This window comes from Pollachius pollachius, assembly GCF_949987615.1.
Source record: "Pollachius pollachius genome assembly, chromosome: 7".
In the NCBI taxonomy this organism is placed as follows: domain Eukaryota; kingdom Metazoa; phylum Chordata; class Actinopteri; order Gadiformes; family Gadidae; genus Pollachius; species Pollachius pollachius.
The window spans coordinates 27,179,238-27,201,559 of NC_136940.1; the positions used below are offsets into that span (position 1 = coordinate 27,179,238).

The following is a 22,322-nucleotide window of genomic DNA, read 5'->3' on the forward strand; positions in this document are numbered from 1 at the left end:
AAATACTATTTAACATGCTTAATCTTGTGGTTTACACCAATTTATTACACATTTTGACCAGGTACAAAATACAGTTCAACTATGCAGTTTATTACAGACCATTGTCTGCCATTAGGCTATGTAAAGTGTAGTCAAGAATGGGTTTAAAAATACACTAAAATAAAAGGTTCAGTATACTTGTAAGAAGAACCAAATCTAATTCAATAAAAAAAAATCATTCTCAGCCAAATGTCTAAACAGCATTACAAAAACATTACAAAGTACATAAGAATTTCCCAAAAGCACTTAAAGGCAAATTACTGTGACAGGCACATGTTACAAAAAGAAAAACCTTACATAACTCAACTCAAACTTAGATCTTCATGGCTACAACAAAAACCAGAGGGGAGTTACGCAAGGATCCAGCAAAACAATCAAAACCAATTTCAAAACACAAAAGATATCAATCAAATGGGCCAAACGGTATAAATATTTTTTTCATGACCACTGCACAACTTACTCGAGTGCATCAGCGGCACATCCAACTAATAACAAGAACATTCATATGTTGAACAATTGAGATTTGAAATGTATCACACCAGTCTAAACCATTAAATTAAACATCAAGCCCATGTTCTCCCACACACCAACCCCAATAAAATAGGACCATTACTGACGAGAAGTAGTGTACCAAGATAGAAGTTCAAAAGGCCACAGTAATACACACACACACATTTTCTATGTCATATAAAGAAATATATTCATATATCTTAACAGTATCTTGGTTTCATATTTAGGTCTATGGTTAAACTATGGCTATATATAGATCTATATATATATATATATTTATGTATATATAGCAAGATATCTATAGGCACATGTTATGGGAGCCATTACAGTTTCAAATCATCAAATAACTGCGCTGTTGTACAAAAATCCCTTGTGGTGGGGGGGAGAGAATTCCCATGAACATCTGGGTGTTTCTGCAGACTCTTCTGCAGAACTCCCGGGCACCGCCTCAGCCAACAGGCTACCAGGATGCTGGATTTTATTTAAATAAGGATTTTTGCTTTCAACAGGTCCAACCACATTGTTCTTTGAATGCGTCAATCTCCTGGGTAGGAGGATGATGGACTCAAGGGAAGGGGAAGTAAGGATTGCTGTAATTTAATTCTAGTTATGCAGAAGGATTTCTGATAACAGTCTCTATACAGTGGCTGTTTGCCTTTTAAAGTCAAGCAGTCCACTTTCCTCTCTCCATAGGTTTTAAGGACCAGGACTCTTCAACACACCAGGTAAGGCTGTCGAACGCGTCCATGAAAACATGGCTCTTGACAAAACTACATTGGTTATTTTGGTTGAAGAAAACCATGGTGATGAGTATTTACACGTGAGGAAACCGGTAGACAACGTTAACAGTGGCTACATCCTTTACACCGCTCTGTCATCAGAGCCAAACCAAGAAGCACATGAAGCCTATTGAGGTAATCAACCGTGATAGGACCCCTGAGACCCCGCCCTGACCTCTCTACTGCCAGATCAGGAGGGCTTGTGTCTGTTCAGTCTTAGGCCCTACTGACCCAACAGGGCAGCTGTAACTGAGCTGGTTGGAGTTAATCTGAGGGGAACAGGGTCAGTAGGTTGAGTGAAGGATGTGCATTTGTCACTTATTGTCTCTTTTTCATTTTAAAGCGGTGGTTATGTTAATGCTGCTAGCTGCAGCGGAGGCCACACGAGATCCACCGAAAGAGACTTAAAGGTTTGTGGAGCGTCTTGAGGTTTTGGAGACGATACATTCATAGTGCGGTAGGAGGCACAGCTGAGGGAGGGAATAGACATCTGTAGCGGTGGTGGTTTAAGGAGTTAGCATTCTAAGGCACTCAAATGACACTATGGCACAGCTATAGGGGGCGGGCTGGGATCGGACTAAACACCACGGAGCACCACTCGTACGAAAGGTTTCACATCCAGAGACAAAAGGAGGAAAAAAAACAGGTACTGCACGAAGTCCTTGTTCACAGTTACAAAAAAAAGACCCCCCCCCGTAAGGTAGCCTTCTCTTTACCTGGGTAGAAGACAGCATTATGTACATATACTAGCAGTGGGAAGGGCCGCTTCTCTCTATGTACAGCGAGCACCTGGCCCCGGGGCCGTGGGGGCTGCAGGGGGCTGCAGGGGCCCCCGGTGGCCTGGGGCCACTGAGGTCCAGAAGAGCTGACTTTAGATCTCCTGCAGCGAGTGGTTGATCTCGATGCGCTCCCGCTTGACCGCCGGCTCGCTGGGGTCCCGGGAGCCGTCGCTGCCCATGTCGCTCATGTCGTCGGAGAAGGACGGGTCTGATTGGTAGAGAGATGTAGGTGCATGATAACAGGTTGGTTAAGGTTTCAGTTTAAGGACTCAATGCTCTCCCCACTTTGACCTTTTGAAACTTTACTTTACCCTCAGGGGGAGGAGCCTGGCAACATCCCCCGTCTAACCTTGTAACTATGGCAACCCAAACGATGAAGCGCTTACCTCTGTCCATGAGCGATGGGATCATCGAGGTGAGGTCACTGAACTGTTGGAGGAAAAATAACAAGAAATGTTTAGCAAGAGTTCAGTGCAGTCATCCTACAGAACGCCTCCACATTAAATGACACCGGCGGCTTCAGCTGCGTGCGTGCGTATGACAACCTTATTGTTACCAAACGGCCTGCAACCCCGGCTCACCTCTCCCATGACGGCGATGGGCGTCTCCCCGGTGGCCTGTGCCACGCGGTGCTCCACCAGGTAGAACATGTACTCGTCGTACAGCAGCCGGATGAGGTGGAAGGAGCCGAAGGAGGCGGCGCTGCGCAGGGTCAGGTCCCGGATCACCATGGAGCTGAGGGCACGGGGAGGAGGTTCACACTGCGCTCACAGTCCACGCGGGAATGGCTTCATCCACATTACTCTGAAGGTATTCTAGTAGTGGGATTACTAGGTACAATTTACCCCGATAAGTAGGATTCCAGAAAGGATTCCATTTTTGCCGTTAAGCGTACAATCCACTCCCAGGGTTAGGGTGAACCCAGGGAGTAGATCTCCTGCTAGGGGCGAGCTCCTCTCCTCCTACCTGTAGAACGACCACTTGAGCAGGAACTGGCGGGCAGCCTTGGGCAGGCTGGGGCTGCCCTGGTGGGGCTTCAGCACCTGGGTCACCACGTTGTCCAGCCAGGCGGCCCACTGGTCCAGGGAGCTCTGCTGCTGCAGGGTGACCTTGAAGTCCTGCTCCAGCCGCTGGACCACGCTCTCGTCACACTGGCACACCCACGAGGCCTGCTCCTGTGGACACAAACCCACCCGGGGCGTTCAATAAGACCCCCGAGGCCTGCTCCTGTGGACACAAACCCACCCGGGGTGTTCAATAAGACCCCCGAGGCCTGCTCCTGTGGACACAAACCCACCCGGGGCGTTCAATAAGACCCCCGAGGCCTGCTCCTGTGGACACAAACCCACCCGGGGCGTTCAATAAGACCCCCGAGGCCTGCTCCTGTGGACACAAACCCACCCGGGGCGTTCAATAAGACGCAATATGGAAGACACAGTAATACTGACACACTTTCAGCTTCTGTAGGCACGGTTTGAGAGTTCTAATGCCGCATTTCCACCGGAGGGCGCGGGTCGGTTCGGTTCGCAAAGCTGCGGCACGGTTTTCGTTTCCACCGCCAAAAGTGGGCGTGACCCGGACTGAGCCGTATTGAGCCGTACTCGTCTCGCAGTACTCCTCCGTTGGGATACTGAGACGTCTGAAAGGGACCCAACAAGTTTGAGCTACACATGCCGTCCGTTGATTGGTCGACAGAATCATCACTTCTGTGCGACAGGGTCATAATAACAAACAAACAAACACAGTACCCGCAAGGTATTTCTCGACAACGGCGAAAGCTTAGTTTATTGAAGAGAATTTTGTGCAAAAGTTTGCCGTCCTTCTTGGACGTCCTACATTGTCGCCCTTTGTTCATTGTGTCGCATTCTTTTTTTTCCTTGTATTTATTAGCAGGCTACACTGTCGGGCTGCTATAAGGTCACGATGCTAACGTAGCTGCCCCGCCGTACCGTAAGCGTACTGTCGGTGGAAACGCGAGCCGTAACTGAGCTGGGCCAAACCACACCTTCACTTCTGGGCCAAGCGGTGCTGGGCCGAAGCGCACCAGTGGAAACGCCTCGATCCCTCAGCTCTACTCTCTCTCTAGCAGTTACACATTAATTAAGTTGTGAGACACTTGAAACAAGGCATTCCATGTGATGGGAATCACAGCAGTCGTTTACATTATTACTTTGTCATATTTCTCCAGAGTTAACCGTAAAGCCATGTGGTTCTGTTGAATGTTTTTCACCTATTCAAGTAATGATGATGTTACCTGCACGTTGGCGAAGTCCACGCGGTTGAGGTCTGAGAGCATCTGGTTGATCTGGGAGGTGTTCTGCAGCACGGCGCGCGCCGCCTGCGCCAGGTGGTTCAGGCTGGTGTAGCGCCGCAGGGTCTGGGCGAAGGCACTGACCACCGCCGCCTGCAACACACACACACACACACACACACACACACACACACGTAAGCCTTGACGAGGAGATTTCCAACCACAAACTGGGGCACCAGAGTCTTGGAACACGCTCACCTTGGTGCGCACAATCTCGTGGGGGAAGTCGCTCATGGCGGCGGTCAGCCAGCTCTCCAGGCTCTTGGCGAAGTTGCGGATGGCCTGAGTGAGAGTGCCTGAGGAGATAACACGAGGACTCAGCGTACAGGGAGCTTTGAGGTTTTAACAACCGGGTGGAAGGACAAGTGTCAAAATGGAATAAAATACAAGATGGATGTGTGATGACACACACGTGGGAAAAGGAGGAGGAGGAGCAATATATAATGCTGAAGACTTTCCAGTCTCATGAGAACTTTTTCATTGATGTCATGGAGCAGGTAGCAGGGGGAGGTGGAAGTGATGTCATAGGGCAGATTGAGAGCGGAGGTGATGTCATGGGGCAGGTATAAAGGGGGCCGGGGTACTGACTGGGTACGGGGCGCAGCACGTCGGGGATCAGGATCTCCACCAGCGCCTGGTACAGGATGTGGTCGCAGCTCCGCATCCACAGCCGTAGAGGCTCATACTTGCACAGAGCCATCAGCTTCTCTCGGGGGATCACACCGTCCATGTCGTCATCGCTGCACGTGCACAAAGGACCAATCAACACAAAGGTGGGCGGGCACTAAAACACTGAATTAACCCCCCAATGTGGGAGCTATGAAACACCGTTAGTTTTAAGCAAAAAGAATATTAATGATCAAAAGATTAGTTTGTTGTGCCGGCTGAGAGCACGTCAAACCGACCTGGTGGGCAGGTTGGTGTTCCCGTCACTAGAGGGCGCCGCTGAATACCAGAAGGTTTGCCAGAGCTTCTCGATGAAGTGGAACTGGAGGTTCATCACCACGTCCAGCGTAGCCTGCAGGACAGGGAGGGGCCAGGGGGGCAGAGAGGGAGGGGCCGGGGGGCCAGAGAGGGAGGGGGTTATAAAGGGAGGGACGAGCGGAGGAAGAAGAGAAAGGGAGAAGGGGAGAAGGGGTGGAGGGAGAACAAAACACAACGGCCTTAGCCATAGCAACCAGACACACAACAAACTTTGGGCTGGAGGGCAGCTCCTCTCCCTCTGTGCTTCCTGCTGGCCCAGCCTGGCCGTTCCTTGTTAGACAGTAAGTCAGCTAAGAGCCTCTTGCTCAGTAATCGCAGATCCTCCCAGCAACCGTTCAGGTTTTTTGAAGAGGGCTTTCTTCCTGTTTTGGGGTCCCCTCAAAGTCAGTTCCACATGCCGAACCACACTCTGTTGAGCCCTAATAAAGACAACTGTGCTCAACAACTTCTTTTTCCTACCAACAAGAGGGGGGGGGGGGGGGGTCCTTTAAGGATTTATTAGTAAGCTGAACTGACTCACCTGGCTTCCTTGTTCATATTTATGAGCTGCCCACTGACTAATGCTGCAAACCAACAAAACCAGCAGAAGCGCCCAGTTTACAGTTTGACTCCAACACATGTCTAGATACATGTGAGAATCATATCCAAAGAAACAAAAAGGACTAAACCAAAAGCTGTGGAGAGGAATCTTCCACGTATTGTCTCTCAAACTCCACTACAATATGTGTGTATTTGTGTGTATGATTCACACCATGCAGACAGAGAGAGAGAGAGAGAGAGAGAGAGAGAGAGAGAGAGAGAGAGAGAGAGAGAGAGAGAGAGAGAGAGAGAGAGAGAGAGAGAGAGAGAGAGAGAGAGAGAGAGAGAGAGAGAGAGAGAGAGAGAGAGAGAGAGACTCTCTCTCTCCCTAGATCTGGTTACACAGCCGTGTAGGCTTCAATCACATGATATGTTTTTGCTTCCTCTCCAGCCGTCGCCATGGTAACCTTGTTTACCGTTACCACCGGCAACAGTTCAAACACAGGAGTCCATAACAAAAAGGAGAATTCCCCACTCCCTCCAAACAGGCACAATTTACCTCCAGTCTTCAACACACACACACACACACACACACACACACACACACACACACACACACACACACACACACCGCGCACACACACACACACCTTTTATTTAATTTTCAATAATCGTTTTGCCGAGACAGTGGAGTCCACAGGCTGGGACAGGGTTCAGTATTTTGGCTCCCCATCAACACAGAGACGGGATTGGGGGGAAGGGTCTCCAGATGTGTGTCGTGTCCCCGTGGTGTGTGTCACATGTAACAGCTAGGCTCAAACTGAGCTAAGCAGAGCGGGGGTGGAGAGGGGTCATTGCATCACTAACAGCCCCATAAACAAGGGAGAAGGAACCAAAGCCGTTTTGTTGTCCAACCCGTTCCTCAGACGCCTCCCAAGGCCTGAACCTGTGACAACGCGCCACCTCTCCTGTACCAGCACAAGTTTAATGTATTGCCTCGTTTTCACTGCAAAACAACAACAACACAATGAACATTAAAGCCCATCACAGCAGTGAGTGTGGCTGAGAGGGACAGACATGTGAGGCAGACAAAGCCAGGAGCCGTGTGCCTGGCCACAGAGCAGCACACACAAAGGCCCGGGGGGGGGGGGGGGACACCAAGATGTCCACCCAGGCCGCTGAAAGGTTAATTGGCATGTCTTGAAAGCCGCGCCGAGATGAAAGGACGGCTGGAACAAAGGGGAGCGCGGCGGTGCGGCAGCACACGGGGAGCGCACGGAGAAAAGGAGAAGCCAGAGCATCGCGTCCGCTTCTTAATCACACCCCCCCCGGCTCCGCCCGACGCCAGGGGAAACCAACTCGCTGTCAAACATCTCAAAGTTGCTACACTGTTCCATCCTTGGACAGAGCCCTTCAGTGGACGGAGAAGACGCGTCACCATGACGACGCACTCGGCCACATGGTGCTTCATGCCGGCTCTGTCATCACCCTGTTTACATGGAGCCGGCCATATACATTTGCATGTGTATATTATCTGGGAGGCATTTACATGTCGTAACCATTAGGTCAGCAAATAAGATGTTGTGGCCATCTCCTGTGCAACTCTGGAGGGAGGAGGATCATCAAACATAGCCCCTCCCCCGGGGCGGTGAGGACCAATGATGGAAGCCCGTGGATCGGATGCGTTGCAGGAGAGTGATCCTCAACATGGAGACGTAATGGAAGCGTTACCTCGCAGTGGTCCCTGTAGAGCGTCTGCAGCTTCTTGATGTCGTCCAGACTGATGCGCTCCGGCAGAGGCATGCCGCCCAGGTCGGGGGAGGGGAACGGAGGCAGGACGTGGGACACATCTACACAAAAGGCACAGTCAATTAGGCACAGGTGTCACTGAACACACACACACACACACACACACAGACCTCCCCAGAGATTAAACTCTGCGCCATCTTGATAGTAAGATACCTGACCTACGTAAACAGCAGTGTGCACACATATGCCTCTGTTATCTGTTATCTTGAGCACGCGGCCCCACTGCTCTGACTCAGACGTTGGACCTGAGCCATGCTGCTCTGGGAACAGATTCATACCCCATCCATTTGGACCTGTTGCTGCTCTGACGTACTTTACAATAGGATTATTACTACAGTTCACTAATACAGGACAAGAATACCTAACCCGATTTGTTTTATTGTGAGAGTAATGTGCTTTGAATGCAGGGATGAAAACATTAGTTTATTTATGTTCGAATAGGTCATGACAATTTTTTTTTTGCTTGATTTGTATAAAAGCGGGTTTCGACCTAATGACCCTGGGAGAATGTGGGTGCCAAGGCCAGAGCCGCTGCGTATCACTGGGCTAGGATGTATTCTGGAACTTACCGATGTACTGCTGGTGGTGCTGGCTCTGCGCAGCCACAGACTGCTCCGGAGTGCTGGCAGAGTGCTGGGAGCCCCCCGACAGGTGGTCCGACACACCGTACACCTTCTGAAGAGGTTTGAACCTGCAGACAGAGTGAATCATCATCTAGTCCAGGGGGTCCTCACATGTCACTGACAAGCATTCTTTCGCCTTGCACCGCTGACTACGCCAAAGGTGTGTGAATGTGTGCGTCTATGAGTGACTGTTAGGAAGTATTGTAAAGCGCTTTGAGTGGCCAGGGGTTAGGAGGCACTGTATAAATGTTTTCCTGTCTGTTTACCTCATATCTCATTAAAGTTCAAACACACAAGCAGCTCGTCCCTGAATGATAGCATGTATAGAAGAGTGGAAAATGGAACAAGGATTTATACGTTTCCAGAGCTTGAGAGATTCATGGAATTAAAATGGATACGATCTCCTTTCTTAACACGGCAATGCATAAAACACATACATAAATATAAATACAGATGATTACAAAACATAGAAGATGATCTCCGAGTTGATCTCCAAGAGAAACAGCAGGTCTCAGGATATCTGGACATCAGACATAAAGCCGGGACGTTCTTCCAAGTCATTTTAAATGAACTGCTGCTTAACTATTTACCATAGCAACTGTGGTAAATAGTCCTTTTATCTAACCTGCAAAAATGCAGGCTTTCAACGGTGCTTGAATGGTCATTAGAGTTGTAGCCTCTAAGGAACCTCGTCCACGTGGACCTTGTTCCAGTCTAGTGAGTGATTTGGTGAGTTTTCAGAGTAGGCGCGGGTCTTCTTGTGAACCCCCAGATGTTACCGCCTAGTGTGGACCACCGACTCGACAGCAAGACTGATTGTCAGGTGCAAGGTATAACATTTTCCAAATCCAGAAGCAAGTCATTAAAAATGGATAACAAAATAAACCTGATTTCCTAAACAATGCCTGATAGCATGCAGGGCACAGAAGCTGGCTGCTATTGGGTCAGCCAGGAGGCAGCGGGAGGGGACAGGCTTAGGGGAGAGAGAGAGCACACTGACCTCTGCTTCTGGTGGACGGGCTGCTGCCTCATGGCCATGTACTGGGTGTCCTCCTGCAGGCGATTCAGCGGCGAGTCCGGCTTCACACGGATCCCATAGTAGTGGTACTTGGAGTTGCCCCTGGAAGGTGCAGAAAGAGGGCCGGTGAGACAGGATGAAGGGCAGCCACCATTTAGTCCACGTTGGAGACCGGTTCATCCAAAACTTGCACATCTCTACCATAGGTAGGGAGCGGACATTCAGCTGGGAGGGGTACAGCCTAGAAAATGCGTTATCCTAATCGATCATCATCTTCACTGCCCTGTGTCTCACCCCCCTCTGTTCCAATGTATCATCATCATCATCATCATCATCATCAGGTACCTGGTGCCCAGCCGGCGTGTGCGAAGGCCCATGAACACCGAGCGGATCAGCTTGCCGAAGGAGGCGGCGTTGACGGGGTCCAGCTTCTGCTCCTGACAGTGGCGCAGGTAGTGGTTGTACAAGGAGCTCCGGGGCAGGCTCACACCCTCCGCCGTCTCGTAGTTGTCCAGCAGCCACTGGAGCTAAAATTAGACACACACAATCAGTCAGCCTTCAGTGGGCCGCAGCCCTCTTGATTCCCACCTGGCCGGCAACACAGACCGCCGCTCTTACAGCATCAAACACTTAAGATGAAAAGACACACGGATACACCGGCACACACACTCCCCACCTCCAGGAGAAACCATTTGAGAACCGTGTTCCAGGGAGTAAACACCACAACCAGGTGGCTGCCAATGCTGTATGTATGCATGCATGCATATAATTGTATATACATACATATATACATTAAATAACCCCCCCCCCACTGCATCACTGTAACTCCCAAACATAGTGGCTGTGTGGAGAATCCCTCCTAAAAACTGAGCGATGTGCTGATAGGACAGAGTCAGTCAAGGTTAAGAGCAGTGAGGCAGTGCCCAAATCACTGTTAATTTGCCCTGTCTGAACATCGGCTGGATCCGTAATAAAGTAGAGTCAAGTGGTTCTGAATCTAATTTCCATTTAATTGTTTTAGAATTTAGATAATTGTGTCCCAACAAGAGGACGCAAATTGTACTGCAACATAATTGTTGATTGACATTAAGTGTTTTGTCCTATGCCTTACGTATGAAATCATCAGCCGTGCTATCTGTGTGGCTAGCAGAACAATTATGTATCCCCACAATGGAGGAGAACGACCACAATGAGGAATCAGCCAAAGTGCATGTGAAGCATTGAGCAAGAAACGGCTACGGGAAGCATTCTTAAGCAACAAGTTAAAGCATATGCTCCTTGAGATTCAACTAGTTGAGACAAATCTGTAAGTAGGGTTTGTGCTGATTAAGCTATCGTAACAGCAGTAGGACATAAATACATGCAGTTAAAGCACCCCCCCCCCCCCCCCCCCCCCCCCCCCCCCCCGTTATGGCTGATGTCCGTGGCAAACAAAGATCCTGGTTGACTTACATGGCTGTTGAGGAGGCTGCTTTTGTGAGTGGCAATTCCTTCAGACTTTTGGAGGTTTTCAATCGCCATTTCAAGCTAAAGAAACGAAGCATGCGAAAAATAAAAAGTAAAAGAGAGTCAGGTGGGCAGTGATGGGGACAAGAAAGAACGAGAGCGAGAGAGAGAGGGATGTCAGGTGAGCAGTGATGGGGACAGAAGAGAGAGAGAAGGTTGTCAGATAAGAGTTGAACAGAGACAGACAGAAAATAAAAAGCACAAAAACAGGAAAGGAACACATGACTGTTAGCAGGCAGCCAGATCCTCTTTAATCCATATAATCAAAAAGAGTCGTTGCAGCCATTCATTATTGCCGAACAAAAGCATGCAAATCAAGGGACTAATCAAGAGTTAAGCTACACACCGAAGGCTTGCAATCAGACACAGTAAAGTATGCAAATAGCAACCAAAAACAGGAACACAGGTCACGGCGGAGTCGGGGACAATGAGCTGACAATGACTCCCCCCAACCCCCCTGAACAACTTAAACACAACATAGTAAGAGGAGGATTTTGGGTTTGGAAGGGTCTCTTCACTGAAATGGAGATAGTTCCGTATGCATCAAGGGCACAGGTTCTTTAACCATAAATACCGCAGCACACCGTGTCAAACTGGGACTGATAGATATATTTGGACTACATAATACAGTGAAGAGTTAAATTGATCGTCAAAGCGGAATGATAAAACCAGAGACTTTCTTGAAAGCTCTGGAAGAAAATAAAGAGAGGAAAAAAAGAAAAAAGTGTAGTACTGCAGCCAAACTGAAGACTCAGAGGAACAAGAAGAAAAAGAAGCAGGCAGGGATCCAGGCATTGAGAAGCCCCTCACCCCTACCCTTCTCCCACTCCCCTCCCCTCCCCTAGGGCTCCAGGCCAAATGGTAATGAGCCCCAGGGGTGGCTTTGTTTCACAGGGTGCTCAAGTGCTAGTGAAAACCATTCAAATAAGGCTGCGCTGAATTATTTAAGCCAGTGCCCCGGTTCTCTGCATCCTCTTGCTCACGACATCACCGTGGGCACTAGCAGGCCTCAACTCAGGGCCAGAGCCCTGCTCTCTTTTCCTTCTCGTTGCCCCTGGCTCAAGGACACCTCAGATCACTTCCCCATCTGTTTCTGGGGGAGCCTGGGCCGAGGGGTGCGGCGATGACAGTTATCACCAGCAAGCTCCAATACGAACCCAAACAGTGGCGGGATGTTTGCCGTGCAAAGCCAATGTCTGTGTGTTTATATTTGAGGCGTCTAAATCAATGTCTCCAAGTTGACTAAAGTTACTCTGAACTCACATCCTTGTAGAAATCGTGGGGTTCTGCAGAGCATTGAGAGAGAGAGGGGGCTGGGCTCACCATGGCCGAGGAGGAGCGGGAGGACTGCGAGGCGTGGTAACGGTTTCCGTCCATGCCGGCGCCGTGGATCAGGTAGGTGCTGCCGCCGGAGATGATCTGACTGCCGCCCACGTCCATGGTGATGCCCACCATGCTGTGGGGCGCCATGCCGCTGCTGGCAGAAGACACCACCGTGGTGACCTGGGCGCCGCCGGCCTGCGAGTCGAAGTAGGCGCCCCCGCTGCCCTGCCCGTACAGCTGGGCGTCTGGGTTGTAGGAGTAGGCGGTGCGGCTGGAGGGACACCAGGGTGGAGCAGGACCCAAGAGAGGAGCTCGGTTACAGAAGTGCATCCAACACAGTGTCCCACATACTAATGAGCAGCACATCGCAGCCTTTTACGGATGTCAACAACTACATTCAATGATCCTTGGATGATCTTATTTAATAATTGAGTAACATTTCTGGCTACATTTTTAAATAAATGATAATTATTTCTCCCTTTGACCTCGAGCTCCATTAGTTCCGTTAATCGCTGCGGTTCTGATCTTTACTCACATGGTTCCATTGGTGTAAACGGTTTCCCCGCCTTCTATGTACTGGGGTGGATAGATGTGCTGTACCTGCTGAACCTGCGCGCAAAAGAGACCAACACAGGAACATGAACAAAAGGTTCCGGCGTTCCGCCGAGTGTTTGTTCAGCACAGTGCTGTGGCTGAGAGGGGTTCTGTACCTGCACTGCCTTCTGAGCCGAGCCTGTGGCCTGAACCAAAACCCTCTGTGTGAAGATGAGAAAACAGTTACACAACAAACACACATTCACAATCCCATGTGCACGCTACTCATGTTTGATCCATCATCTGTTGCAAAGACATCTAAACCTCTTTAGCAAATGTAAACATGAGGATCAACATGGCATTTTGTACATTTTCCTCCAGACTCAAGCAAAGAATACACTTTCCTCATTGTCAGAGGAACTACAACGCATGGTTTCCTTTTCTCAAAAGCCTCAGTCGGTCACGTACACTGAGGGTACACAGGCAGTGATTTTCTGTGTATTTATTAATATGGTTAACAACAAGTAAGTAGTATTATTGGCCTAACTTGGTCGAGTGGAATGTGTTACCTAGTAAACCAATAGGAGAATTGAGAAATGGTGACTGATACCTTAGAGATGCAGCCATAGGACCAGGCCTGAAACCAGTCCCTGAGCCATGTGTATAATCCCACCTCAAAGCACTGGATTCAGAGAGCTGTGAGAGGCTGCGGCACTGTGCGGCAGCTACATCTTCCTACAGCGCTAACTTTAGAAGAGCGGTGTTCTGTAGAATTTACCCACAGACCACAAACAAGCAGACCTACCTGCTGAGACGCTGGCACGGGCTGCACCACCGGCGCCTGGGTGGGCGTGGATGTACGCAAGGCCACGCTGGACGAGGAGTCAGACCCGCCCTCGGAGCTCTGCATTCTGCGAATCTGGAAGGGGAAGGACAGGGCAGAGGTCAGTACAGCCCGAGCACCAAACGCACCGTTTGGATATGGGTGGCTGCCAACAGGAACGGGATCTGTGGGAGCGTCAGGGCATTCATGGGGAGCTGGGAGATAGCGGCTGGGCCAAGCTGAGTCAGAGCGGGATCTTGAAAACGACCTACACTGGCACTTGTACAAACAAACGCTGACCCATCAGTCGTGCTCTAAATGACGCCACGAGACCCGCAGATGAGTTAGAACAGTACAACGTTGCATTTCTTGCAGCCTCCCTCACCCACAATACGACCATAGTGAGGGTGGAGAGACAAACAGGTATTTTCTGAAGAGGTAAATGTCAACGTCATGAAAGAGAGAATGAATGGCTGAACAAAATGGACAAATTAAAACTTGTGAGTGGGTTGTGGGGTGCGGCGAGTGGCAGTCCAACCCCATGATGATATCCAGCGTTTGTTTTGAGCGAGAGCTGCACTCCGGAGGTTCCAATAATCCAGCTGATATGAGGAAATTCCTCTATGCTTTGTAAACGTTTGTCTGTTGCCATGGTGAGGAATCCATGGCGACCACCCCCAACTCTACTCCCCCTCCCTCCGTCCCACCAGAAACCCCCCCGCTTTCACTCTCTCCCTCCCGCTCAGACCTTTTTTTTAACTCACAGGAACTTTTCGAGTGTGGCCACAAAGAAAAGAGGGGGAGGAGGATTAGAACAGAGGAGGGAGAGAACTCCAGCGGGGGGGGGGGGGGGTGTTTGTGTGTGTGTGTGTGTGTGTGTGTGTGTGTGTGTGTGTGTGTGTGTGTGTGTGTGTGTGTGTGTGTGTGTGTGTGTGTGTGTGTGTGTGTGTGTGAAATGAGGTCTTGCCACCCTGAGGCCTGACCCTTTGAGTTGCCAAATGAGTAAGTTCAGTTGCGTTGGCGGGGCTCCTGAGATGTTCTAGTCGAGGGGCTGCAAGACCCAACCTGCACCCCAACACTCACACATCGCTCCCCACATTAAAACATGCAGTGTGCATTTCAATTCCCTTTACATGATTTCCAAAGTTACTGAAGGAAGCGGAGTTAAGGACGCTCTAACTATATAATACTGTAGAATGATACCCCCCCATAGTGTATAGCTTGAGTTTGATCAGAGCAACAGGTGCTGTTGTCTCTGCAGAGACATGCTGCTCTGCATCAGGTGATCAAAGGCACGCGCAAGGCTAAGAGGCACTGAACTGCAAACCTTGAAGAAGACATCAACTCCAAAGCCAAGGGAGACGCAGTAGATGCTCTTTATAAACAGAGTAATGAGCCACTCGACAAGCAAACATGTGTATTGTATTCAAATTCAGCATTCTCTCACAGATCTCCCCCATGGAACACGTACACCTATGAACCACATACTGCACAGAGATAAACTATTATTTCAATGATAGTCCTTTCTCATCAATAATACAACAGCCATGCAACAGCATGCACCAGTTGCTTTGGCGTGGTGTGAAGGATAGGAGACATACAGATGGAATTATTTTCAGCCACCTTTTATAAGCATGTGCAATAAAGGCTAACCATCAATATTAATTTAAACCAGCTCACCTAGTAGCTGAGCAATCAAGCATGGCAACAGGCTGAGACAGGTTGAAACTCCATGCAGATGATCTGTCAATGTGAACATTTGATCAAATCTGAATTATTTAAAAAGTAATTAAGCTGTTCCATCTCTTCTTAGCATATGTGCAACCTTTTGCAGTTGTAGCATTTATGCAAAATAACACAAATTAAGGTGACTTAAAAATGCCTCCCTGGATTATGAGGCGGTGGCTCTCACAGGTTGTTCCCAATAGGGAACAACGCGTAGTTGGGCGTGGCACCACTGACATCTTCCAATCATAGAGACAGTGCCACGGGGCAAAACCACCGTTGTGTCCACATGACTAATCACACAAGCACGCACACTAACACAGACTATGTTGAAATTCCTGAAATACGCTGAATGCTTGTTTTGTCTGCAGACAAATCAAGACTCCTCCATGAGGTCTCATCAGTGAAAAAATAATTATAATCGCAAAACACCTAAAACATCTCTCGCTTTCAGTCCCTCTCCTGTGCACAAACACATTGGCCTTAGTAGTGCCCTTAACTCACACACAAACATTTACTACTCTAAATACATGTGGAAATGTGTCCCTGAATCGGGCAGTTGAGATCTTAAGAGCCAAGTGGAAGGAGACCGGACTTGAGACTCCTTAAACAGCACAGAGGACTGCGTCAGGAGGAAGATGGCGGCAGGGATAATAAACCACAGTATTGACGAGCTAGTCTACATCCACAAAAGATCAATTGAAGTGGCAGGCTTTATAGGTGTGGCAAAGTGTGGGCACTGGAGAGTGCAAGAGACTTTCTCTGCAGCCCCCAGGAAAGGTTAAAAGCCACACAAATTCCCCACCAGCAGCTATGAGCGGCACAAAGGCAGGATCAGCAGGAGCTCCTGCAGACCACCACTGGATCCCTACTGTGAATGAGCTGCTCTTTAGGGAGTCTCCTTACAAACAGTCCAAAACTTCACAAACACATCTTCACACACAGCACAAGACACCCTAAAAGGAAGGACACGACTCCTCCATGGACATTACAAGAGCCAGTCACCCTTAACAGTCATAAGGAAATGGGGGAGGGAAGCTTGAAGAATATTTAAATCCTCTTTAACTGTCTCACTTTACACAGTGCATCTATAGAGGCTTACTAGGATAGACAATTCAGAAGAGACTGAAACATCTATCATTGACAAATTTAACTTAAAACCACAATCAATCAAACGAAAAACACATGCAGATGTTCAATTAAAAGCAGGACCCACAGTCTTGGCTCGTGTTTGCACTGGCCCACATTGTTTGCTGAGCAACAACGGTTGCTAGTGGCAACACCGTCCACTCCCGTTTCCAGGAGCCTGTTGCTACGCAACCAACAGAATACTTCCCAAACCAAACAATGCCATCCCCTAACTGATCCCTCTATCTCACACAAAGCAGAAACTTACAACAATAAATGTGTAAGCTATTAATTCCAGGCACCAATGGACAAAACACAGGGCAAATGTATTCCTAGTGAGTAAAGATTGTGGAAAAGTTACTGCTCAGTCTTCATTGTAGAGGACATATTGTGGCAATTTTCTTTCTTTTTTTATTCAGCTCGTTCTCCAAAAGGAACAACTCAAGACAAACCTTTAACATTTACACAAAAAAGCTGACCAAAAAACAATGTTTACTGTGGAACACACAGTAACTTCTTATTCTGTTAGTCACAGATCTCACCGTTTCTTTAATATTCAAATTACTTTACATTTTACAACACAACCAACCGGTTCAGGAGCTGACTTATACTTGAGCTATTTGAGGTATATTTTATTCAACCATCTTTAACATGTTCTGTAAGAGGATGGACACAAAGAGCAAATTAAGGTCTGATGCGAGATCTCACAACACAAGCCTTTCTGTCTTCCAGCGTCTCATTCATTCCTGCCTCAAATCAGCTCTTGCCATGTGCAGATGGCGGGGTTAGGCGGCTCAGAGCCCAGCTTCTGATCCTAGCCTTCCCCCCTCTCCCTCAATCCTCCCCCTACCTTGGGTTATCACTACAACCTGTCCACTCTATCCCTCACCATGTGCACTGCAGACCTGACAGCCACAGGGAGAATGATCAAACCGTTGCCATGGAGACTGTGTGTTCGCCTATGCACTACACCAGCCCCCCCCCACCCCCTTCTCCTAACCTCATGCACATTTCAAGCTCCTCCCCCCACCATTAAACATCTCAATATAGAGAATTGGTGTTTGAAACAGGCAGAGGCATAGTTGTAAGTAGTTGCACTGTAAATATACAGCAAACACATGTTTGTGGTAGAGTTAGTTTGGGAGCTTGCAATCATTCGAGTAACTGGGGCCTAATCGTACACATGCCTGCATTAATCTCCACTCTTTATCAACTAGTCTTTGGAAAATATCCTCTTAAGACCTTTGGCAGCAGTGATTAACTATCATTTGAAATTCTCCAAAACTACTCAACCATACAAGCGCTCTTACTTAATTAATTCCATAATGACATTCCTCTAAATTGAATGCTTCATTAATGATCAACCCTTTGAAACATTATTTTCTCGTTTAAAACCTGCCTTTAATTACCCTTTTCATTAGGTGTCCCATGCAACCTTATGTGTTATCAAATTATTTGTAAGAGAGCAGGGTAAATTTAACCAGGAATTGGGCTACATCTTGTTGATTCATTAAAATAGTCCACACATCACAAATGCACACATACATACACACAACAAAGAGCCAACAAAGACCTGAAGCCTTGGGCCTCCCTCCACCTGGTAGACAGACTCCCTAGGCCGGTTCTCTGCTCATTAGATGGCTTGTGAGGTGAAACCTTACAAGACGTACAAATCATTACAGCAAAAATAAGTCAACCTTATCTGCTCAATAATGAATCTGAACAGATGTCACGTTAGCAGACATACAGGCCTCTTGTATTCTAATACAACATCTGTTGTGATGTTATGGCTGTTAGAAAGTGTGGCGTCATATAAAGAAACATTTTTTATCAAATCGAGCCTGAAACTCTATGGGCTTACAAGAATGAAGAGGAAAAAAAAGAATGAGACTATGGGGAGAGGTGCTACTATTTCTGTCTGAAAAGCACAGAAAAGTGGGGGGGGGTATCATTCTAATGCAAATGTCAATGCCCTGTCTGCTGTTTGTGGCAGGAAATGTAATTAGCAGTCGTGTAGCCAAGATACAAACCAGGTAGAATTTAAAGAATGCCCCAAGATGACAAAGAGGCAAAAAAAGCATTTAATTTCATAACAAGTTTTAACCCGTCGCACCCGTCTGCGAGGGATAACTAGGAGTAGCGTTGTTGTGTACACGGAGATGTTGTTTTCGTGTACCCTAGCAACACAAGCCCACAAGGATTTCCAAAAGCTTTCTGCCCAAGCAAACTTGACGTGAGAAGACACTGAATCAAGTGGACAATTAACATTAAACCATTTCCCTCTCGTCAGAGTCTAGGTAAAATGTTAGCGCATATGAAATGGATTTAGGGTAGAAATCCCTGTACAAATAAATTAAATATAAAAACATGTGTGCACAGTGCCACAAGTAATTGCCACTTAACAAGTCCCACAAGGCCTTTTCTGCTCCAGTCATCTTCTGACACTGTTTTGACTAGCGACTGCTATCGTATTTATATCAGACACTGGAATCAAACAGGCTTAACGGGCACTACATGCAATTATATGTCGACTTAGTAAGTAGTAAACAACAACAAAAGGGGGGCCGGGCTGAGGAGACCTTCTATATTTGGGGTGGCTGCGCATTGGATTAAACATCTCTCCTTAGGGCAGCGATGAGCCTCATCAAGAAGAGCTAAATTCAGAGCACACACACACACACACACACACACACACACACACACACACACACACACGGTCAGCCCCTGTCCAAAGGGACGGCTGCAGCTGTCCGTTTGAGAGCTCTGTACACACCAGTCCATTTAACACTTTAAATGGCATACGGTGCTTGTGGACGTTTCTAAACACAAGCACCCAGGATGCAGTTTGTTAAAAGGGAGCCGAGGAGACCAGGACTGAATCCAAAGTTTGCGAGTCATTGGATTCTTGGCCACTGTGACATCCATTGGTAAAGATGCCGGATAGACATCGACCGCCCTGTAAGTATGTTTGTGATAGTTACACAATGCGGTATCAATCAAAAAGGTTTCAATATAATTGTTTAAGAAATTAGTATTTATTATAGAGTGGTGTAAGCATTGTCTTATCTCTCTTCCACCATCTCTGCATCTTTCGTGACCTAAACTTTCCCATAAGGTCTTCCAACGCAACATTAAACCGTAAATCTACTATAATCTGTTCCTTCTTTCTATGCCTCGGTTTGCATTAGGGGAGGATGTGTACAAAGCTCAAGTGTGTGATCATGAATTATAATCAATTCATTATAAATATGGATTTTTCCCGTTTGTAAATAATAACTGAGCTGAATGTGGGTGGCTGTATAGTTTCACCCACCATGTCACCCACAACATCCATCTCTACTCAGTACCTTACATGACCGTTGGGATTGACAAACTGCCATAGCACCACCTAGCTGCAAAATAACTTACATTATTATTTTGTAAACGCTACAAAGCTTTGACATGCATTTTTTTTTTCGAACTTACCCCGATGTTATGTATTTGATCAAGGAATACAAAGTTTGATCCTGGGGGGTTGTACTGTACATGAGGACTTGCAGTAGCGCAGCCGGCCTCTGGGGGCGCAGCCTGTCGTATCACTGAGAAACGGGCTGAATACTTTAAAAGTCCTCGGTGTCCTCCACCCATGTGTGGGTGGAGGTGTTTAGGTTCTGCCCGTGCGGATGTCTGCAACATGTAGAAACGCACACATGGGTTTGAATAAGCAGCTTCCAAACGTTTCCCGAAGTGAAAGTGATCCCTGATCAGCCCGGGTTCCGCTCCAGCTCGTCGTCCGACCTCCCACAGGTTAGCACGTTAGCTAGGAGCCACCTGCTCGGACCCCAGCCCGACCAGAGCCCTGGACCGGAGCCCTGTTGGGACCCGGGGAGGTTCACCGCCACACCGGAGCGACACCCAGTGAACCAGACCCCAGGAGCAGCCCCGCCGCCCTCCCCACCCCTCTCCGCTAGCAGCAGCTAGCAGCCAGTAGCCTGACAGCGAGCAGGGGAGGGAGGGGAGACCAGCTCTCTGATCAACAGTTCACCTTAACCACCACCGCCGGAGCCTCACCCTAAAGTTGCTCCATCACCACCTCTCCCTAAAGTTACTCCACCACCTCCACCGTAGCCTCACCCTAAAGTTACTCCACCACCACCACCACCCTAAAGTTACACCACCACCTCACCCTAAAGTTACTCCACCTCCACCGTAGCCTCACCCTAAAGTTACACCACCACCACCACCGCCGACATCACGCACGCGCCGCAATTAAAACTACCAATTAAGCACTTGAACAAGTTTTACCAAATACCAATGCCAACCCGAAATTATTTGTAATAATACTAATAATACTAATAAAAAACTTTTGTGATAATAATACTAACAACAGCAACAACGCTTGTGTCGGTTGAACACAACAAAAAAAAGCCGTTGGTTTAGTAAAGTGTTGGCAGTTAAATAAAGAGTAAACAGGACTCAGCTAGTAACTAACGTAACACGTACTTTAACCATCTGTAAAGATATAGTCACCTGGTTGTTAAAGTTGTTCCCGGCTGCACTCTCCCCTCTCTGCCGTTGACTCGCTGCGGTGAGGGTTGCTGCGGGTTGCTGAGGGTGGTTGGTGAGTTACTGTCTCCACGGCTACAGTCACTATGAGCGACGGGTCTCGGAGCAACAGTTGCTACCCTGCGCCTACGACGTCAGCGGCAAGCAGCACGGAGGGAGGAGCTACAGGACCGAAACCCCGCCCTAGTGGCGTGAACAAGAACAGCCGCTAGATGGCGATCTCACCACAGAGTTACCACGTTGATTTCAGACCGAAATAAAAATATATATATTATTCTATATTTTATTTTTAATAATAATAATCATGAATAAACATTAAATTATAATTCCCTCAAAATTTTGGGAATATATTCGATGAACTGTTTGTTTTGTTTTGAAATGGGCCATATATTAAAGTATGTACTTCAATTACAACACTTGTCGTGCATGCTATCACCAGGCCTATTTATTACATGAAGATAACTAATAAAATTTTTTTCCCGCATTTCTTAGTTGAAACGCATTTCATAGTTTGTAGTTTCCGAGTTGTTTTTTGATAACTTTATTAGCTCTATATATTATAATCATTCTAAATTGTATTTAGTCGCCTACTATCAATTAATGTGGGATCGCTTTCATTTCCAGGCTCAGCGTCACAAAATAAGATATAGCCAAGTACTGCTCAAGACAGGCTACGTTTTAACAGCACTACATCCAAATAAAATGTAAACATAGATGCATGCAATCTTAGATATTATCTCGTGATTACTTTATTTATTTCCGTCATTCCATGCAATTTAACGCCTGGGCTGTAAGAAATGGATGTCAATGACCGGCAGTTACCCCATCGGAGGAGTCACGTGATGGAGGCGTCACACGATGGTGCATCAGCAGAAACCTGCAAAAGACATACCGCAGTAATACAGCATGCTTTATTGCTTATACCTGGGGAAGGTTTGGCTCTGTGTGATATTGATTTGCTTTTATCTTCCTTTTCCTCTCTGTTCTAATAATTTATAACATTATTTATTGCTAAAATTATATAGATGCAAATAATACCACTTCTTCATCATCAGATCTAGCGTCCTTATAAGATGGCATGGTACTAACATATCTATATGAAACGTGTTGCATTCCCTCACCATCATCATGACAAGTGCACATTGCAGTATGACCGTACACAATCATCATTATTACGGATTACGGATTTAACTAAATATGTGGCAATATTTAAATTCATACAATTTTAAACATATATTTTCTGTATAATATCATATATATTTCCCATTTATCCAAAGCACTTTCCATAAGTTTAAGTGTATATAATTAGCATGGGTGGAACCATAACAGAAGCCACCGATAGAGCACTGGCCGTACCAGTAGAGCAC

General features: G+C 47.5%; 1 protein-coding gene across 2 annotated transcripts; it reads right to left on the minus strand.

Annotated features, from left to right (window-relative positions):
• Positions 1-24: 24 nt before the first annotated feature.
• rfx2 (regulatory factor X, 2 (influences HLA class II expression)) lies at positions 25-20,317 on the minus strand. 2 transcript variants are annotated; one of them, XM_079740249.1, is made up of 18 exons: positions 19,876-20,317; positions 13,540-13,653; positions 12,911-12,955; positions 12,736-12,809; positions 12,201-12,471; positions 10,824-10,898; positions 9,717-9,898; positions 9,354-9,473; positions 8,300-8,421; positions 7,653-7,771; positions 5,324-5,436; positions 5,007-5,158; positions 4,617-4,714; positions 4,362-4,511; positions 3,074-3,282; positions 2,689-2,842; positions 2,494-2,536; positions 25-2,315 (listed from the first exon to the last, which is right to left on the minus strand). In XM_079740249.1, exons 1-18 carry the CDS (start codon positions 20,083-20,085, stop codon positions 2,200-2,202), a joined length of 2,367 nt encoding a protein of 788 aa, XP_079596375.1. In that variant the 5' UTR covers positions 20,086-20,317; the 3' UTR covers positions 25-2,199. The 2 variants fall into 2 exon arrangements, with proteins under 2 accessions (XP_079596375.1, XP_079596376.1); XM_079740250.1 differs by lacking the exon at positions 10,824-10,898.
• Positions 20,318-22,322: the final 2,005 nt, after the last annotated feature.

What these genes read in the sequence shown, in the direction of transcription:
- rfx2 (XM_079740249.1), bottom strand. Translation starts at nt 20,085, where the DNA reads ATGTTGCAGACATCCGCACGGGCAGAACCTAAACACCTCCACCCACAC. An exon ending in CGGCTCAGAAGGCAGTGCAG is followed by an intron (nt 12,810 to 12,910) that starts GTACAGAACCCC and finishes TTTTGCGCGCAG; the next exon opens with GTTCAGCAGGTACAGCACAT. An exon ending in CCATCGCCGTCATGGGAGAG is followed by an intron (nt 2,537 to 2,688) that starts GTGAGCCGGGGT and finishes TTCCTCCAACAG; the next exon opens with TTCAGTGACCTCACCTCGAT.